This window comes from Phycodurus eques, chromosome 9 (assembly GCF_024500275.1).
Source record: "Phycodurus eques isolate BA_2022a chromosome 9, UOR_Pequ_1.1, whole genome shotgun sequence".
Lineage (NCBI taxonomy): Eukaryota > Metazoa > Chordata > Actinopteri > Syngnathiformes > Syngnathidae > Phycodurus > Phycodurus eques.
The window spans coordinates 10,423,254-10,437,280 of record NC_084533.1 but is presented as its reverse complement, the minus strand read 5'-3'; the positions used below and the strand labels follow the sequence as shown (position 1 = coordinate 10,437,280).

General features: G+C 41.7%; 1 protein-coding gene across 5 annotated transcripts in view; it reads right to left on the bottom strand.

Moving 5' to 3' along the window:
* diaph2 (diaphanous-related formin 2) overlaps positions 1–14,027 on the bottom strand; it is a 527,556-nt gene that overhangs the window by 210,719 nt on the left and 302,810 nt on the right. For all 5 annotated transcript variants that reach the window (XM_061686696.1, XM_061686691.1, XM_061686695.1 and 2 more), the window contains 2 exons: positions 1,573–1,674; positions 537–776 (listed from right to left, as the gene is read on the bottom strand). In XM_061686696.1, coding sequence (XP_061542680.1) covers positions 537–776; positions 1,573–1,674 — 342 coding nt within the window. The remainder of the gene's footprint in view (positions 1–536; positions 777–1,572; positions 1,675–14,027) is intronic.

Genomic DNA, 14,027 nt, shown 5'->3' with positions numbered 1-14,027 from the left:
AATCCCCGGTCCCGCCTGTGTGGAGTTTGCATGTTCTCCCAGTGCCTGCGTGGGTTTTCTCCGGGCACTCCGGTTTCCTCCCACATCCCAAAAACATGCATGGTAGGTTAATTGACAACTTTAAATTGCCCGTAGGTGTGAATTTGAGTGCGAATGGTTGTTTGTTTCTATGTGCCCTGCGATTGGGTGGCAACCAGTTCAGGGTGTACCCCGCTCCCTGCCCGATGATAGCTGGGATAGGCTCCAGCACGCCCGCGACCCTAGTGAGGAGAAGCGGCTCAGAAAATGGATGGATGTATCCGTGTCATATTGGAGTGAACAGTGTAGGCTACAACTTTTTTATAACCTGTAGGTGGTGGTGGTCTATTAGAATGAAATTGTACAGCTTTTTCATAACCTCTAGATGGCGGATTCTTTTCATGTTGTCCTATACCTATGTACAATGCGCACTATTGACTTTTGACATTTTTTTTGTGAAAAAATAATTTGCATTATACACGAGAAATTACGGTACATACTTCCGAAATGTGACTTACTTTGCAAAGGAAGTTGACGTTGAAGCCAAACGTCTGGGCGTTTCTGGAGCCCGCGTTCATGTAGTTGCCGACCAGCAGCACCAACTCCAGCAGCTTCCTGAAGCCTTCGCTCTTTTTCACCTCCTCACAGGCAAATGTCACGTTCATGATGTCGGGTCGAATGTTGCTCACTTGCTCCTCAAACGTCAACTTGAAAAGGATGCCATTGAGACGCGGCCGCAGGAGCTTGACCGAACTCATCTGAAGACACACATCAAATATTAATCAATAAATTATGAAGCAAAACAACTATTAGGTGTCAATAAAATATAATTATTAAATGATCTCTCCAAATATGTGATTTTCTTTTTCAAATTAAAGTGCATCCTGAAAGCGCTTCACTTTTTCCACAGTTTGTTGTGTTTCAAGCAATTACCAAGATAACGGAAGAAAATGCAGTCGTCCAAGGCAACTTTCCCAATCTAAGACAGGAGGTTTCATTAGAACCGTGCCTGAGTGTGGATGAGATGTTTTTCAAACACACACGCACACACAAATCTTCATCACTTCAACTGATTCCTATACAATAAGCTTTAACATCTTTTATTTCCCTGGAGAACTAAATAGCTGTGAAGTAAGAAGCTCCTCCATCAGCACCGAGGTATATGATCACCAGACGGGTGAGATCATTTGGGAAGGCTGCCACCCCCACCGCTTCATTACACTTCATGAAAAGACAGAGGCCAACAACTTTCATTGTGTTAGGAGGAGGAAATTAAGGAGATGGGAGCACACCTTGCTTGCACCCTTGGGTCCAACTTCTTTATGAAAGTGCTTTATGTGACTATCATCATGGAAAGTTTGCCAATAAAGTTTCCCAAAGTGGAGGATGTACAATTAAGTGTGTGTGCACATACACAATTTTAACAACTTTAAAAGGTGTGTCCTCTAAGCAATGTTAAAAATGTTCTAAGCCAGTGGAGGTTTGTTAAAATAAAAAACATGTGTGTGATGGTGTGTGTTTTGTCTCGTCTGGCCATCTAGGAATTCGACTCACCACAATGCCAAACTGCTCCGACTCCACGAGCTCTTCATATTCACTCTTCAGTTCAGCTAGCGACGACAGCTCGTTCTGCTCCGGCAGGTTTCTTATCAGGTTCTGCACGCACAAACACACAGGTTTTTTTAACAGATTCTGCACACACATATATATGGTAAGTTAAAGTAGAGTGACTCTTAATGCAAATCTCATTTTCGGTCCATATCATCTCAAAGACAAAGATGCGTTGCGTGCATTAAATCAACTTACCTGCTTCAATATGTTTTAAAATGTAACAGCTTTGTGATATTGTCACAAACACCCGTCGACATCTGACATGGCTGAACTTGATATACAATGAATAACTACTTATAACTGTGAATGAAGAAAAGATATGAACAAGATGGGGAAATTCACTTTCTGGGCAAGAGCAAAAAAATAAAAAATAGATGCTATCCCATTGAACACACTGATTTGCTTTGGAGTGGTGAATGCAGACAAAAAGATCATTTTGACAATAGAGGAGATGAAGATCATGGAAAAGGGGGCCATGTTTTCTCTGAAAATGGTAAGCAGTTTGAGAGGAGGCCAGCCAAGTGAACCGTTTCCAGTGAGTGTTCACAGGAGGCTTATCAAAACATCACACATTAAATGACAAAAGAACAGGGACATATCCTTGCCTCCTTTTTTTCTGATGTTTTGGAATGTTAGAGCATCTGCCTCACAGCTCTGAGGTCCGGGGTTCAATCCCCGGCCCCGCCTGTGTGGAATTTGCATGTTCTCCCCGTGCCTGCGTGGGTTTTCTCCGGGCACTCCGGTTCCCTCCCCCATCCCAAAAACATGCATGGTAGGTTCATTGAAGACTCTATATTGCCCATAGGTGTGAATGTGAGTGCGAATGGTTGTTTGTTTATATGTGCCCTGTGAATGGGTGGCAACCAGTTCAGGGTGTACCCCGCCTCCTGCCCGAAGATAGCTGGGATAGGCTCCAGTACTCCCGCGACCCTTGTGAGGATAAGCGGCTCAGAAAATGGATGGATGGATGGATGATTTAAGTTTGGTTCTTTAGAGCAGTCGTCCTCAACCTCCAGTCTGCGGAACGGTACTGGGCCGTGAGGCATTTGTTACCGGGCTGCAGAGAAAGAATGACCAACTAATATAATTTCAGTTGTATTGCAATTCGCGTGTCAATGTGTTTTATTTTGAAAATTGACTGGATCTTCTCCGCCGCACCACCTGCGCGTCTCATTTGACACGTCGAGACTCGAAAGCTTCTGTTTCCGGTCCGAGCGGAAACAGAAGCTTTCTTAAATACGGGTTCAACAGTTAACTCTCACGCACCAAGTCCGCTCTGATACAGATACAGTCGTAGGTTGCTGCTTGACACAGGCAGAACTACTTTTACGGAGTTAAAAGTCTACTCATTGAGGAGCTACGGAACTGTAGTCTAGTCTGGCTGCCTACAATAACTCTGACCCCCACTCCTGCATCACACCCACAGTAGACGCACCACGAACGGCGAAGGAGGAAGCAGAAGTGAGGCAAGCGTGTGTGTGTGTGTCTATATATATATATATATATATATATATATGTGTGTGTGTGTGTGTGTGATATATATATATATATATATATATATATATGCACGCCACCACAGCCGGTCCGTGAGAAAAATGCCGACTCTTAACCGGTCCACAGTCCAAAGAAGGTTGGTTGAACACTGCTTGAGAGCACCAGTATTTTGTTGTGTCTTGTACAATGCAAAATAAAAAAAAAAAAAATTGAAGTTACCATGTGTTTTATATTAGAATAAGAAAATGTCACAAGACAGTCTTACAGTTGATTAGAAATAAAATCAAATCCACAATGGCAGTTTAAAGAAAACTATGAGCTGGAGGGACTTGGTCTTAACATGGACTTGGGTTTTAGGTAAATGGTAGTTGTGTTTGTGGTGCACCCTACTGGTTGGGCTTAAGGCAAGTGATACCCTCAAAGTTTCAAAATTATTGGCTGAATGGTCAACAAGTTATAGCCAATGAGCTATAAAGACGTTTTACTTGACGGTGGCTATGGGTGTTATGCTTTAACATTACAAAACTTTGCATTTACCATATTTTAATCACAGGAGCTATATTCACTTCCTCTTTACGTGCAAGGTCACATGACAACAAAAATCAGACAGCATGAGAGAAAAAGCCCAACTCCTAAGACTTTTTAGTAGCCATTCCAGGTACAACCACACTGGTGTCTTAGGCCGCTAATGATGACATCTCTGTTCTTGCCTTGGGGGATGGAGCGGTGTAAAAAGAAGGGAATAAAGGAAGGCTTTGTACGTGTTCACTGGGAGGGAGTCATCCTCCAATTTGAGCTTTGATAATGAGACTTGTGATAATATCACTAGAAGCAGATCCAATTCCATGTATTTGTGTGAAATTAATTTACAATTGATTGAGAATTACAAAGTAATTAAATGATAACAGGCTGCACATTTAGTCTTGTCCCCTACAGGGTTGAGAAAAATTTATACAGTGGATAATACACAGAGCTAATGCATGATAATTACTCATACAGAACATTAATTTCATATACAATACCTGATGAATGCACGAGAAATGCAGTGGGTTTAATATTGACGGAAATAGAAAAGCTCATGAGAATTGCAAATATGTTTGTAATGAAGCCAATATGTATGCAAGTATAGAAAAAAGTGTTGTAATAAGAGGCAGAAGGTAATGTGCTTCATTCTTTGTGTCTTTTTCTCAATTTTAAGGGACAATAGCTGTTGAATTAGTAATAGCGTTCGTCACCTTGCCCCATCATAAACATTGAAAATGCTCAATAAACAGTTATCCTCTTTCATTGAGTTTTAAGCCATACTCAGTCTACTATTGTCTATGTATAAAGTCAAAACTAAGTTGCATATAATTATTTTTCAATTTTTTTTTAAAATTTAGATATATTTACCATCAGACATAATTCAATTTATAATATGGACCTACAGATATCGACACTTGGGGCTGACTTCAATTCTACTGGCAACTTACTGTATTCCATTTGCCTGCAGCACAACAGCTGAAAGCTGCTTAACCATGTTTCCTTTGGAATCTCTGTTTCCCTATCTGATCTGAGTTGGCATATCTCAGAGCCCTACTGGGCTTATATTCCATTAGCATGTCTTCAATCTATTTAGGACCTACTGTTAACATTTCAGTGATTTATAGACCAGTAGCAGAACTTTAAAGTATATACTAAAGCTGACTGGGAGCCAGTGTAGAGACTTTAGAATTTAAGTAATATGTTCTGATCTCTTTGGTCAGAACCCGAGCTGCAGCATTCTGAATGAGCTACAACTGTTTAATGCTCATTTGGGGTAGTCCAGTCAGAAGACCATTACAATAGTCAAGCCTATTTGAGATAAAAGCATGGATGAGCTTCTCCTGGTCTGGTTGGCACATGCAAGCCTTCATTCTGGAAATGTTCTTCAGCTGGTAAAAAGGCTTTTTGAGTGATTTATTTGATATGACTGTTGAAAGTCAGGTCAGGGTCTCTTAACACACCAAGGTTACGGACTTGGTCTGTGGTCTTTAAAGAGAGTCAGGCTAAATATTTACTCACAGCAATCCTCTTTTCTTCACTGGCAAAACCAAATATCTCGGTTTTATTGTGGTTTAGTTGAAGAAGGTTTTGGCTCATCCAGTTATTTATCTGTTTTAGACAGTGACACAACACCTAAATTGAACTGTCGTCATTTGGAGATACTGCTAGCTATAACCAGAGGTTGGTAGTAATGTGCTACATTTACTCCATTACATTTAGTCAAGTAACATTTTGAATAAATTGTACCTGTCAGAGTAGTTTGAATGTAACATGAAACTTTTTACTGACGTATGTATGTGAAGAATACTTGTACCCCGTTACAATGATCGACATGCTGCTCGCTACTTTTACTTATCCATTTTTGCCTGCGCAATCTATTTTTAGACTTCATCATCGCTTTCCACAAAGGGGCACCGTTGCCCCAATGCAACGTGATAACTAGTGTCATTTGACTCCACCGCACACAAACTCTTCGTGGGGGAATCATAGTGACTCATTTTGGGGGAAAAAAAACATAAAAACAGCTGCGTGAGTGTTTACTTTATAGACTCCAAAAAACAACAGCTTTGCCATGCAGCACATTCTTAAATTATGACTGCCCAAATGTGGATGTTTCAGCCCTCCTCGAACTTGAGAAAACACCTTGTGGTAAGTTGCAGATTTCTATCCCTCTCTCTCTGTCTCTCTCTCACACACTCTCTCTCGCACAAGCGCTCAAACACAAACACAGAAGCACAGACAGACACACACACACACACACACACACACACACTATCAATAAGTCTGGTCAGCAAACAGCTTCTTCATTCAGTCATTAAAAGGAATAAACCAAATAATGTTTCTGTTGGGCCCTATGGATGTGTTGTTGGTTTTGGGCAGTTAAAAATTCAAATGGTGGTAGGTGTGTGTGGCCTCCCATATATTATTCATTCATTAATTTCCCGTACCGCTTATCCTCACTCGGGTCGCGGCGTGCTGGAGCCTATCCCAGCTGACTCTGGGCGAGAGGCAAGGTACAGCCTGAACTGGTCGCCAGCCAATCGCAGGGAACATATAAACAAACAACCATTTGCACTCACATTCACACAATTAACCGACCATGGATGTTTTTGGGATGTGGGAGGAAACTGGAATACCCAGAGTAAACCCACGAAGTATGAGGAGAATATGCAAGCTAACTCCGCACAGGTGAGGCCGGATTTGAACCCTGGTCCTCAGAACTGTGAGGGAGATGTGCTAACCAGTTGTCCACCGTACCGCCTCATATATTATTTGTTTTATTTTATTTGAGGTTCATGCTCTGATTTCTATTTTTTTTTTTTTTAAATCAGAAATTATTCATGAGTTACTTGAGTAGTTATTTCACTTTCTTACTCTTACTCTAGTAAGTATTTGCTGGACTAAGTTTTACGTTTTACTTTTACTCGAGACATATTGATCAAAAGCAACAGTACTCAAGTAAGAGTACTGTTATTTTTATATATTTTTTTATATTTGGCTACCCTACCCACCTCTGGCTATACCTATGTGTCATCGGCATAAGTATGGTAGTAAATATTGAGGTTCGGAAGAATGTGACGCAAGGGTAGCATATACAGCCAGCTTCTGTGGCTCGAGTCGCCTTATCTCCTCCAATTGTTTTGATGACACTACATTCTTTTGTATCTCCCGACCTTCAGCTGGTCTTATCTTTTGTAGTGCGCCATTCAGTCCCAAGTTTTCCTTTTGTTACTTTGAATGATGCACATAGTAAAACATATTTGCAGGTAGTAGTTTTGCACCTTATTTGTTTAGACAGACGCCATCTGCTTTGAAAAGCTGTCTCTGTTCCCAGAAAATGTTTAAATTATCAAAGAAGCTGACGGATAGGGCATTACAAACTTCTCTAAGCCACTTATTTAATTGTAAAAGCCTGCTGAAACGTTCATCTTAACGTACTGTACTGTGGATAGGTCCACTTAAGAACACGTTGGCATTCAAACATTGCACTTTGCTCAGGAGATCAATGAAATCCCATTTCAGTAATTCTGATTGCTGTTTATCAACATCCAATGCTCCTGTGTGTATTATTTCACTCTTTGGTGGTCGTTAGTTGGCTTCATGATTCTCTTTCAGATGTCAGACACTGTCGTTAGTAAAACACAGCACTTTGGTATTCTCGCTGCAAAAGCGTTAACAACATTAATCGCGCCATCACCAATTATGATTTTTTTTGTGGACCAATAAGTGGCTGCCTTTTTTCCTTGTATCATACCTTTCATCGGTGCTGGTAGATGAGCATTATTCCAAGGGTTGGGGGTCTTGTGGTTCAAAATTTGTCAGTCAAACATCGATGATTTGGACAGTTTTGCTCTTTTCCCTTCGTTTCGCTGGAGCCACAGTCCTGTACCCTTCATTCCTCTGGGTTGAAGAAACAATCAGTGCGGGCCAGCCAGTTTCCTCATTAATGTGCTAGTGAAATGTACCATGCTCCATGTTGTCTGCTGAACCATATCTCTAGGTTTTACTTCCAGCAAATTTCAGGCAAGGTTGGGGGCGGAATCATTGCCAGAGTTATTGTCATTATTGCAGGCTGCATCCGTCATCTGAGTCTGCTCCTGTCCGCCGTATTGGGACATCGGTAAGGTGCTTTAATTCACTGACTGTACATTTACTTCCACAAACACTTTGAGATGGTGCATTTTCATCTCTAATATTGCCATCTTCTGAAGGAGTTTGTGATAGTCCTCAGTGGAAAAGGGAGGAATATTGCTGGTGGTCTTCACGCTCATGTTACAGTCAGGGAATATCTGACAGTATGCACAAAAATAAAACAAAATAATTAAAATAGGTAGAGTAAAAAGTATTCATGAGTCGCAGTGTCTGGCATACTTTAGAAGAGAAAAAGAAAAAGAAAATACAAATCAAGCCTGTCACCATAAAAAAAAAATGCAAGCAAGGTGAGAGCAAGCTGCAGAAGTGTCTACACTGTACAGGAGCAGGAAGCGAGAAATTAGGAATTTATCTCAGTCCAATGGTGAAACCGGAAAAATAGATGGTAGCAATAAAAATAAAAATAGAAGAAAGAAAGAAAACAATGTTCAATAAATATAAACAGCGTGCAATAACCATTGGGTGGAGGTGAGAAGTTTTAATGGGTGATACCAGCTTATTTAGTGTTCATGAGTCTAATGGCTGACGGGAAGAAGCTGTTCATATGGCGCAGAGTTTTGGTCCGAGACCGTAGCCTCATGCCTGAGGGGAGAGGGTCGAACAGGCTGTGTGCAGGGTGAGTAGGATCAGCTGTAATGCAACCTGCACACCCCAGGGTGCTGGAGACGTACAAATCCTCAATAGATGGGAGACTACAGCCTATCACCTTCTCAGCACGCACAGTGCGCTGCAGTTTGTGCCTGTTCCTGGCAGTATGGCCAGTGTAGCACATGGACGTGAGGATGGAATTGATGATGGCCGGGTGGAAAAAACATCCTCTCCTGGGCCGTTCTGGTGAGGGAGCTGATGGTCAGCTCCCACTTGAGGGTGATGGTGGAGCCCAGGAAGCAGAAGGAGTTCATGATAGAGATGAGAGAGTCTGTGAGAGTGAGGGGACACCATGGGCTGTGATTTTCCTGAAACCCAAAATCATTTCCATTGTTTTCTGGGTGTTAAGCTCCAGGGTGTTGCTGCTGCACCAGGGCTACAGCCGGTCCACCTCCCTCCTGTAGGGAGACTCATCACCATTTGAGATAAGCCCAATGAGTGTGGTGTCATCCACGAATTTGATCAGATTTACTGACTGATGGCTGAAGGTGCAGCAGTTGGTGTAGAGGGAGAAGAGCCAGAGAGAAAGTACACAGCCCTAAGGGGATCCGCTGTTGATGGTTCGAGTGTCCAAGATAGTCTTCCCCAGTCGCCCATGCTGCTTCTGCTCCATCAGGAAGTCTGTTATCCACCTGCAGAGGGAGTTGGGCACGTTACGTTGGGAGAGCTGGGAATATTGAGTTGAAGTTACAGCTGAAGTCCACAAGAAGGATCCTAGCATAGGTTCCTGAGGAATCCAGATGCTGCAGAATGGAGTGGAGGACCAGGTTGAGTGTGTCCTGTGACCTGTGGGCTCTACAGGCAAAATGCAGCGGGTCCAGGAGGGGGGAGGTGATTTATTTGAGGTGGGGCAGGACCAGGTGCTGAAAAGACTTCATGACTACAGACGTCAGCGCCACATGTCAGTAGTCATTAAATCCTGCAATCCATCCTATACTGTAGCACCAATCACTTATTCCGGTGGTTGCTTCGGGCCTACATTTAACAATCACTTCATGGCGGGTTAGCATGGCTTAGCTGTCTTCCCCTGTTAATTACTCCTCGTCCACTTGTAATAATGATAACTGTCAGAAGTTTAGCTTATTCACCACAATGGAGTCAATGAGTAGTGACTTTTAGGGGAACGTTGTGTTAACCACACTAACAGCTAGTAGCTAGCCAGCCGCAGTTGCATAGTTGCAGGTTTGAAACTTTTTTTTTTTCTTTTTACAAGGTGGAAAATGCAATGACATCATCCATAAACATTATCACAATTGGTCAGTAAAGTAGAAATATTATTTAGGCAACCACTTGCCGCCGTACTTAGACGGCAAACCGTGTGATAGCCGCTTGCGCTCTGGCAAACTTCAAGTTACCGACTGCGCACGTCGTCTCATACTCTCTGGAGACCGGAACATTTTGGAGATCTGTGTGACATCGGAACAGATGGCAACTGCGGGGAAGAAAATACGGCCAAACGAAAACACTTGCCATTTCTGAACGACTACCACCTTACAATTACAATTACTTTTTGAACACAGATCTTATTTTAGATCTTTTTTCAACTGTACAGGTCAATCTAATAAAGTGGACAGTGAGAGCACACACACACACACAGACACGCACACACCCGCAAACACACACAGAAAGACCCAAACACACACATAAACGCAAAATGTGCCTCTCCATTATGAGGTGAAATGTGGAGGAGAAACAATTAAGTTTAAAAAAAAAAAAAAAAAAAATGCCTTCAGTTGAGTGCATGTGAAGAACAAACACAATAAGACGACATAGTGAATAATCAAATCCTGTGTGAGTTCCACAGTCCTTTCGTCTGTTATCTTGTTAATTATAAGAAACCCCGCAGAGCTCCGTTGACACAAAGGCAGCGCCATATGTGCCGCAAAGTGGAGGAATCGGGCGACGGTGCTGGGCCAGACTGCGCACCGCAGGCCTTCAGACACACAAACATACACAGAAGCATACACAGCGGCAGGAAAGACGACTGCAAGCGCGCATTCAGCTACAACCATTCACCGAGGGCTTTGGTACCACATATTGCAACATACAGGAAGCAAAATAATCAAAAAACCAAACACAACGCAATCTACACTGTGTCCTTAAAAAAAGGAAACAAATAAATAATGGCCAAATGTGTGAACGTGAGCAACAAGTAAAAGGTGCAAGTGTCAACATTTGCAGAAGGCTACATTTTCAGAAGTGTGCTAAACTGTTGACTGTCATGAGGAATTTTATTGATAAGGAAATGCAAAGATTACTGCAATGAAGACAAAAAAGAAGTGTGAAGACATGACTGATTAGCAGAGAAGTAAGTCAGATCGGGAGCTCGACAGGCGGATCGGTGCAGCGTCTGCAGTGATGCACACTTTGTATCGGTCCGTTCTGGTGAAGTAGGAGCAAAGCCTAAAGGCGAAGCTCTCAATTTACCGGTCGATCTATGTTCCTACCCTCACCCGTGGTCACGAGCTGTGTGTCGTGACCGAAAGAACAAGATCCCGGATACAAGCGGCCGAAATTAGTTTCCTCTGCAGTTGTGTCCGGGCTCTCCCTGAGAGGTAGGGTGGTAAAGCTACTGCCCCTGTGACCCGACCGCGGATAAGCGGAACACAATGGATGGAAAATATGTTGACAACTGCAACATACAGACCAAGACAAAAACAAAAAAAAAAAAAAGGTTTGTCATTTCAGCTCAGTGCCTTTGCCATCTTGTGTCCAAAGTCCTGTCCAAAGGCCATTTTATTGGCCCACAACATATTTAAAAAAAAAAAAAAAAAATTAAACATGGCCCGCATCTAAAAACATGGGGGAGCTGCAGCTTATCCAGTACATCCTGGACTGGTCAAAAGTCAATCTACTTTTATTTCCATTGGTTCTGAAGGGAACATGTTTTGCTCGAACTGAAAAAAACAAAATACACGACAACAACAACAACAACAACAAAATTTTAAAAATCCAGCAACAGTCCTAAATATTGGACTTTTACTGAGTCATTCACATGACAACAGGCTATTTTTTCCAACTCGCATGACACTGAAACACACAGAGGACAAAAGTACTTAGACAACAAGAGTCTTTTCTGCTTTGTGTCTGAATCCGTTTACTTCATGATAACTTCACTTCTACGTCCTTGGCTGAAATTAGTTCCAGCAAGGTGCACAGACGGCTTGAGTGATGTGATGATGTCACGTGCAATTAAACATTTGATCATTTGGTGAATATTTTAAAAATCCTGTCATTTGAAATTATTTATGAAACAAAAACAGTAGTTGAGGATTTAGTGCTAAACAGAAAAAAAAAATATTCTGCAACGAATGATGATTACGCGCTTGATTAAAATCCATAAGACATCCAGTTGCTTGTCAAACTTAATTACAGCATTCCCAGCTGTAATTTCGAAATGATGAGAATGGCTAAGATTCGTTGATCCGATCTCCGCAAAAGACATTTACTCCGCGTCGCCATCGTGTACAGTATATGTAAATCCAAAAGCTAGTTTATTTTTAGCCATGTCACGTGTCTTTTGACATAGTACTATAAATATCTGACCGCCAATAAAGTTATTTAAAAAAAAAAAAACATCTCGGCAGTGTGGGACAGACAACGCGTCTGAGACAACACGTAATGCCTGGATACAAGACAAATTTGGTCTTTCACTATGATTGCACTATGTCAGAATATTGCAATAAAATCTTGTATTCCGATACCACAGCATCGTTTCTTTTATGATCACTGGACTTTATCTTGTCAACTCAAACATGACTGTATACACTCGTTACTATGGTGACGACAACAACAATGGATCGCGCCGTGTGTATTATAAGAACAAAATGGGGACAAATGTGTGGCGGTCGTCACCGGTGCTTGGGAGAGGATGTTCTTTTAAGGATTGCTTGAGGTATGTTTACGTACTTTTAATATGATACAGTTCAAAACCAGGCAACAATGTTATGTAGCCTAGTGATTGGAAAATTGATGTTTTATATATACCAAATATTACTTCTATTAGTTTTATACAACCTTCACATGCTTTATTGTTCCAATGTGACTGCTAGCTTTTTTCTAGCCATGCTATGCGTACTAGTTGTTCTCAGCCATCTTGTGACTACTAGCTGTTTTTCGATAAAGATAAGCTGAGTGCAGCTGGACAAAGACAATTGTTTTGCTTTCGAAGAGAAAGAGACAGAGAAGACTCTGTTTCTCTCACTTCGATATAACTAAGGTGTTTCTTTGCCTGTGCTTCAGTAAGGGGTAACAACTCGTGACGACTTGTACCAATTCTTCTCTTTGCAAAGACTTTTCTTTCTTTTTTAAAATAAAAACCCACAAAGACAAGATTGATTCCTTACTTATTCTGTCAGAAAAAGATTTGCCAAAACACCAGCAAGCTAGTGCTGGCACTAATGGTTGGACGTAAACATGCCAGTATTATGTCGAATCATGTTCTAAAGTTTTGGTGTGTGTGAAGTCATTTAATTACAATGAAGTAATTTAATTACAGTAAGTTAGCATCCATTATTTATGTCATGTTGTTATGTTGGTTTGACCTAACTGATTAGAATACAGCCGGCACGGTGGACGACTGGTTAGCACATCTGCCTCACAGTTCTGGGGACTGGGTTTCAAATCCCGGCCCCGCCTGTGTGGAGTTTGCATGTTCTCCCTCAGAGGGTGTAGCACTGCTGTCCCATACACAACTCTAATCCAATGTGACATTGTAGTACTCTATGCATATAATGCTTTGTTTTGTTTATTTTTCTTCCAGCTAGTGTCTTGTATTTTATTATTTTTCTCTCTTTCCTCTCCTTTTTTCTTTTCTGTCACACCCCTTTAAAACCTCGTTCTGTCCGACTGAAATTTTCAGTAAAAAGTAGAATTAAGCACAGTGGCAGTATTTAAAAAAAAAAAATGCACTGTGCACAGTAAAACTGTTCCAGCAGAAAGGGATTTTCCATTCTGCTTGACCTAGCAGTCAAACAGGACAGGTAGAAAAATAAAATTAAATAAAGAGCCTTTTTTTTAAAAAATTCCAATCCACTCGTCTCTTTTCCTTCCAAATAAGCAAAATGTATTTAACACTGTGTTATAAAATTAGCATTTGGAGAGTAAGAGTTGTGCACGCCGCGCCAAAATAAATCACAATTATACCCAAGGCGAACTCTATGTCTCCTCCTTCAGTGCTAATCTACCAGGCCCAATGCACAGCCATACTTATCACCATGAACCACATGTGCACTTGTACATCATGCAAATGATGCCCAGTGACATGCCAAGCTGGTGCAATCACCTGTTGTTACAAATGAGAACAAAGTCTGGCAATGGTCTTGCCAGAGCCTGCAAGCCAATGGGCATCTACGTGGAATGATGGAAGCATTGGAGGGGGTGGGAGACGGAGCCAAGGGGGGCATGCATATGGATGAGCGACGTCTGGATGATCGACATGAGTGATAAACAATAACAACAAGCGAGACTGGTGTGACAGGCTCCCGTGAGACCCAGCAGGAAAGGTTGTTGCCATGGTGAAGGTGAAGAGAGGAAAGGTGAGGCTGTAATTTGACAAACCTGTGCTGGCTTTACTGTGA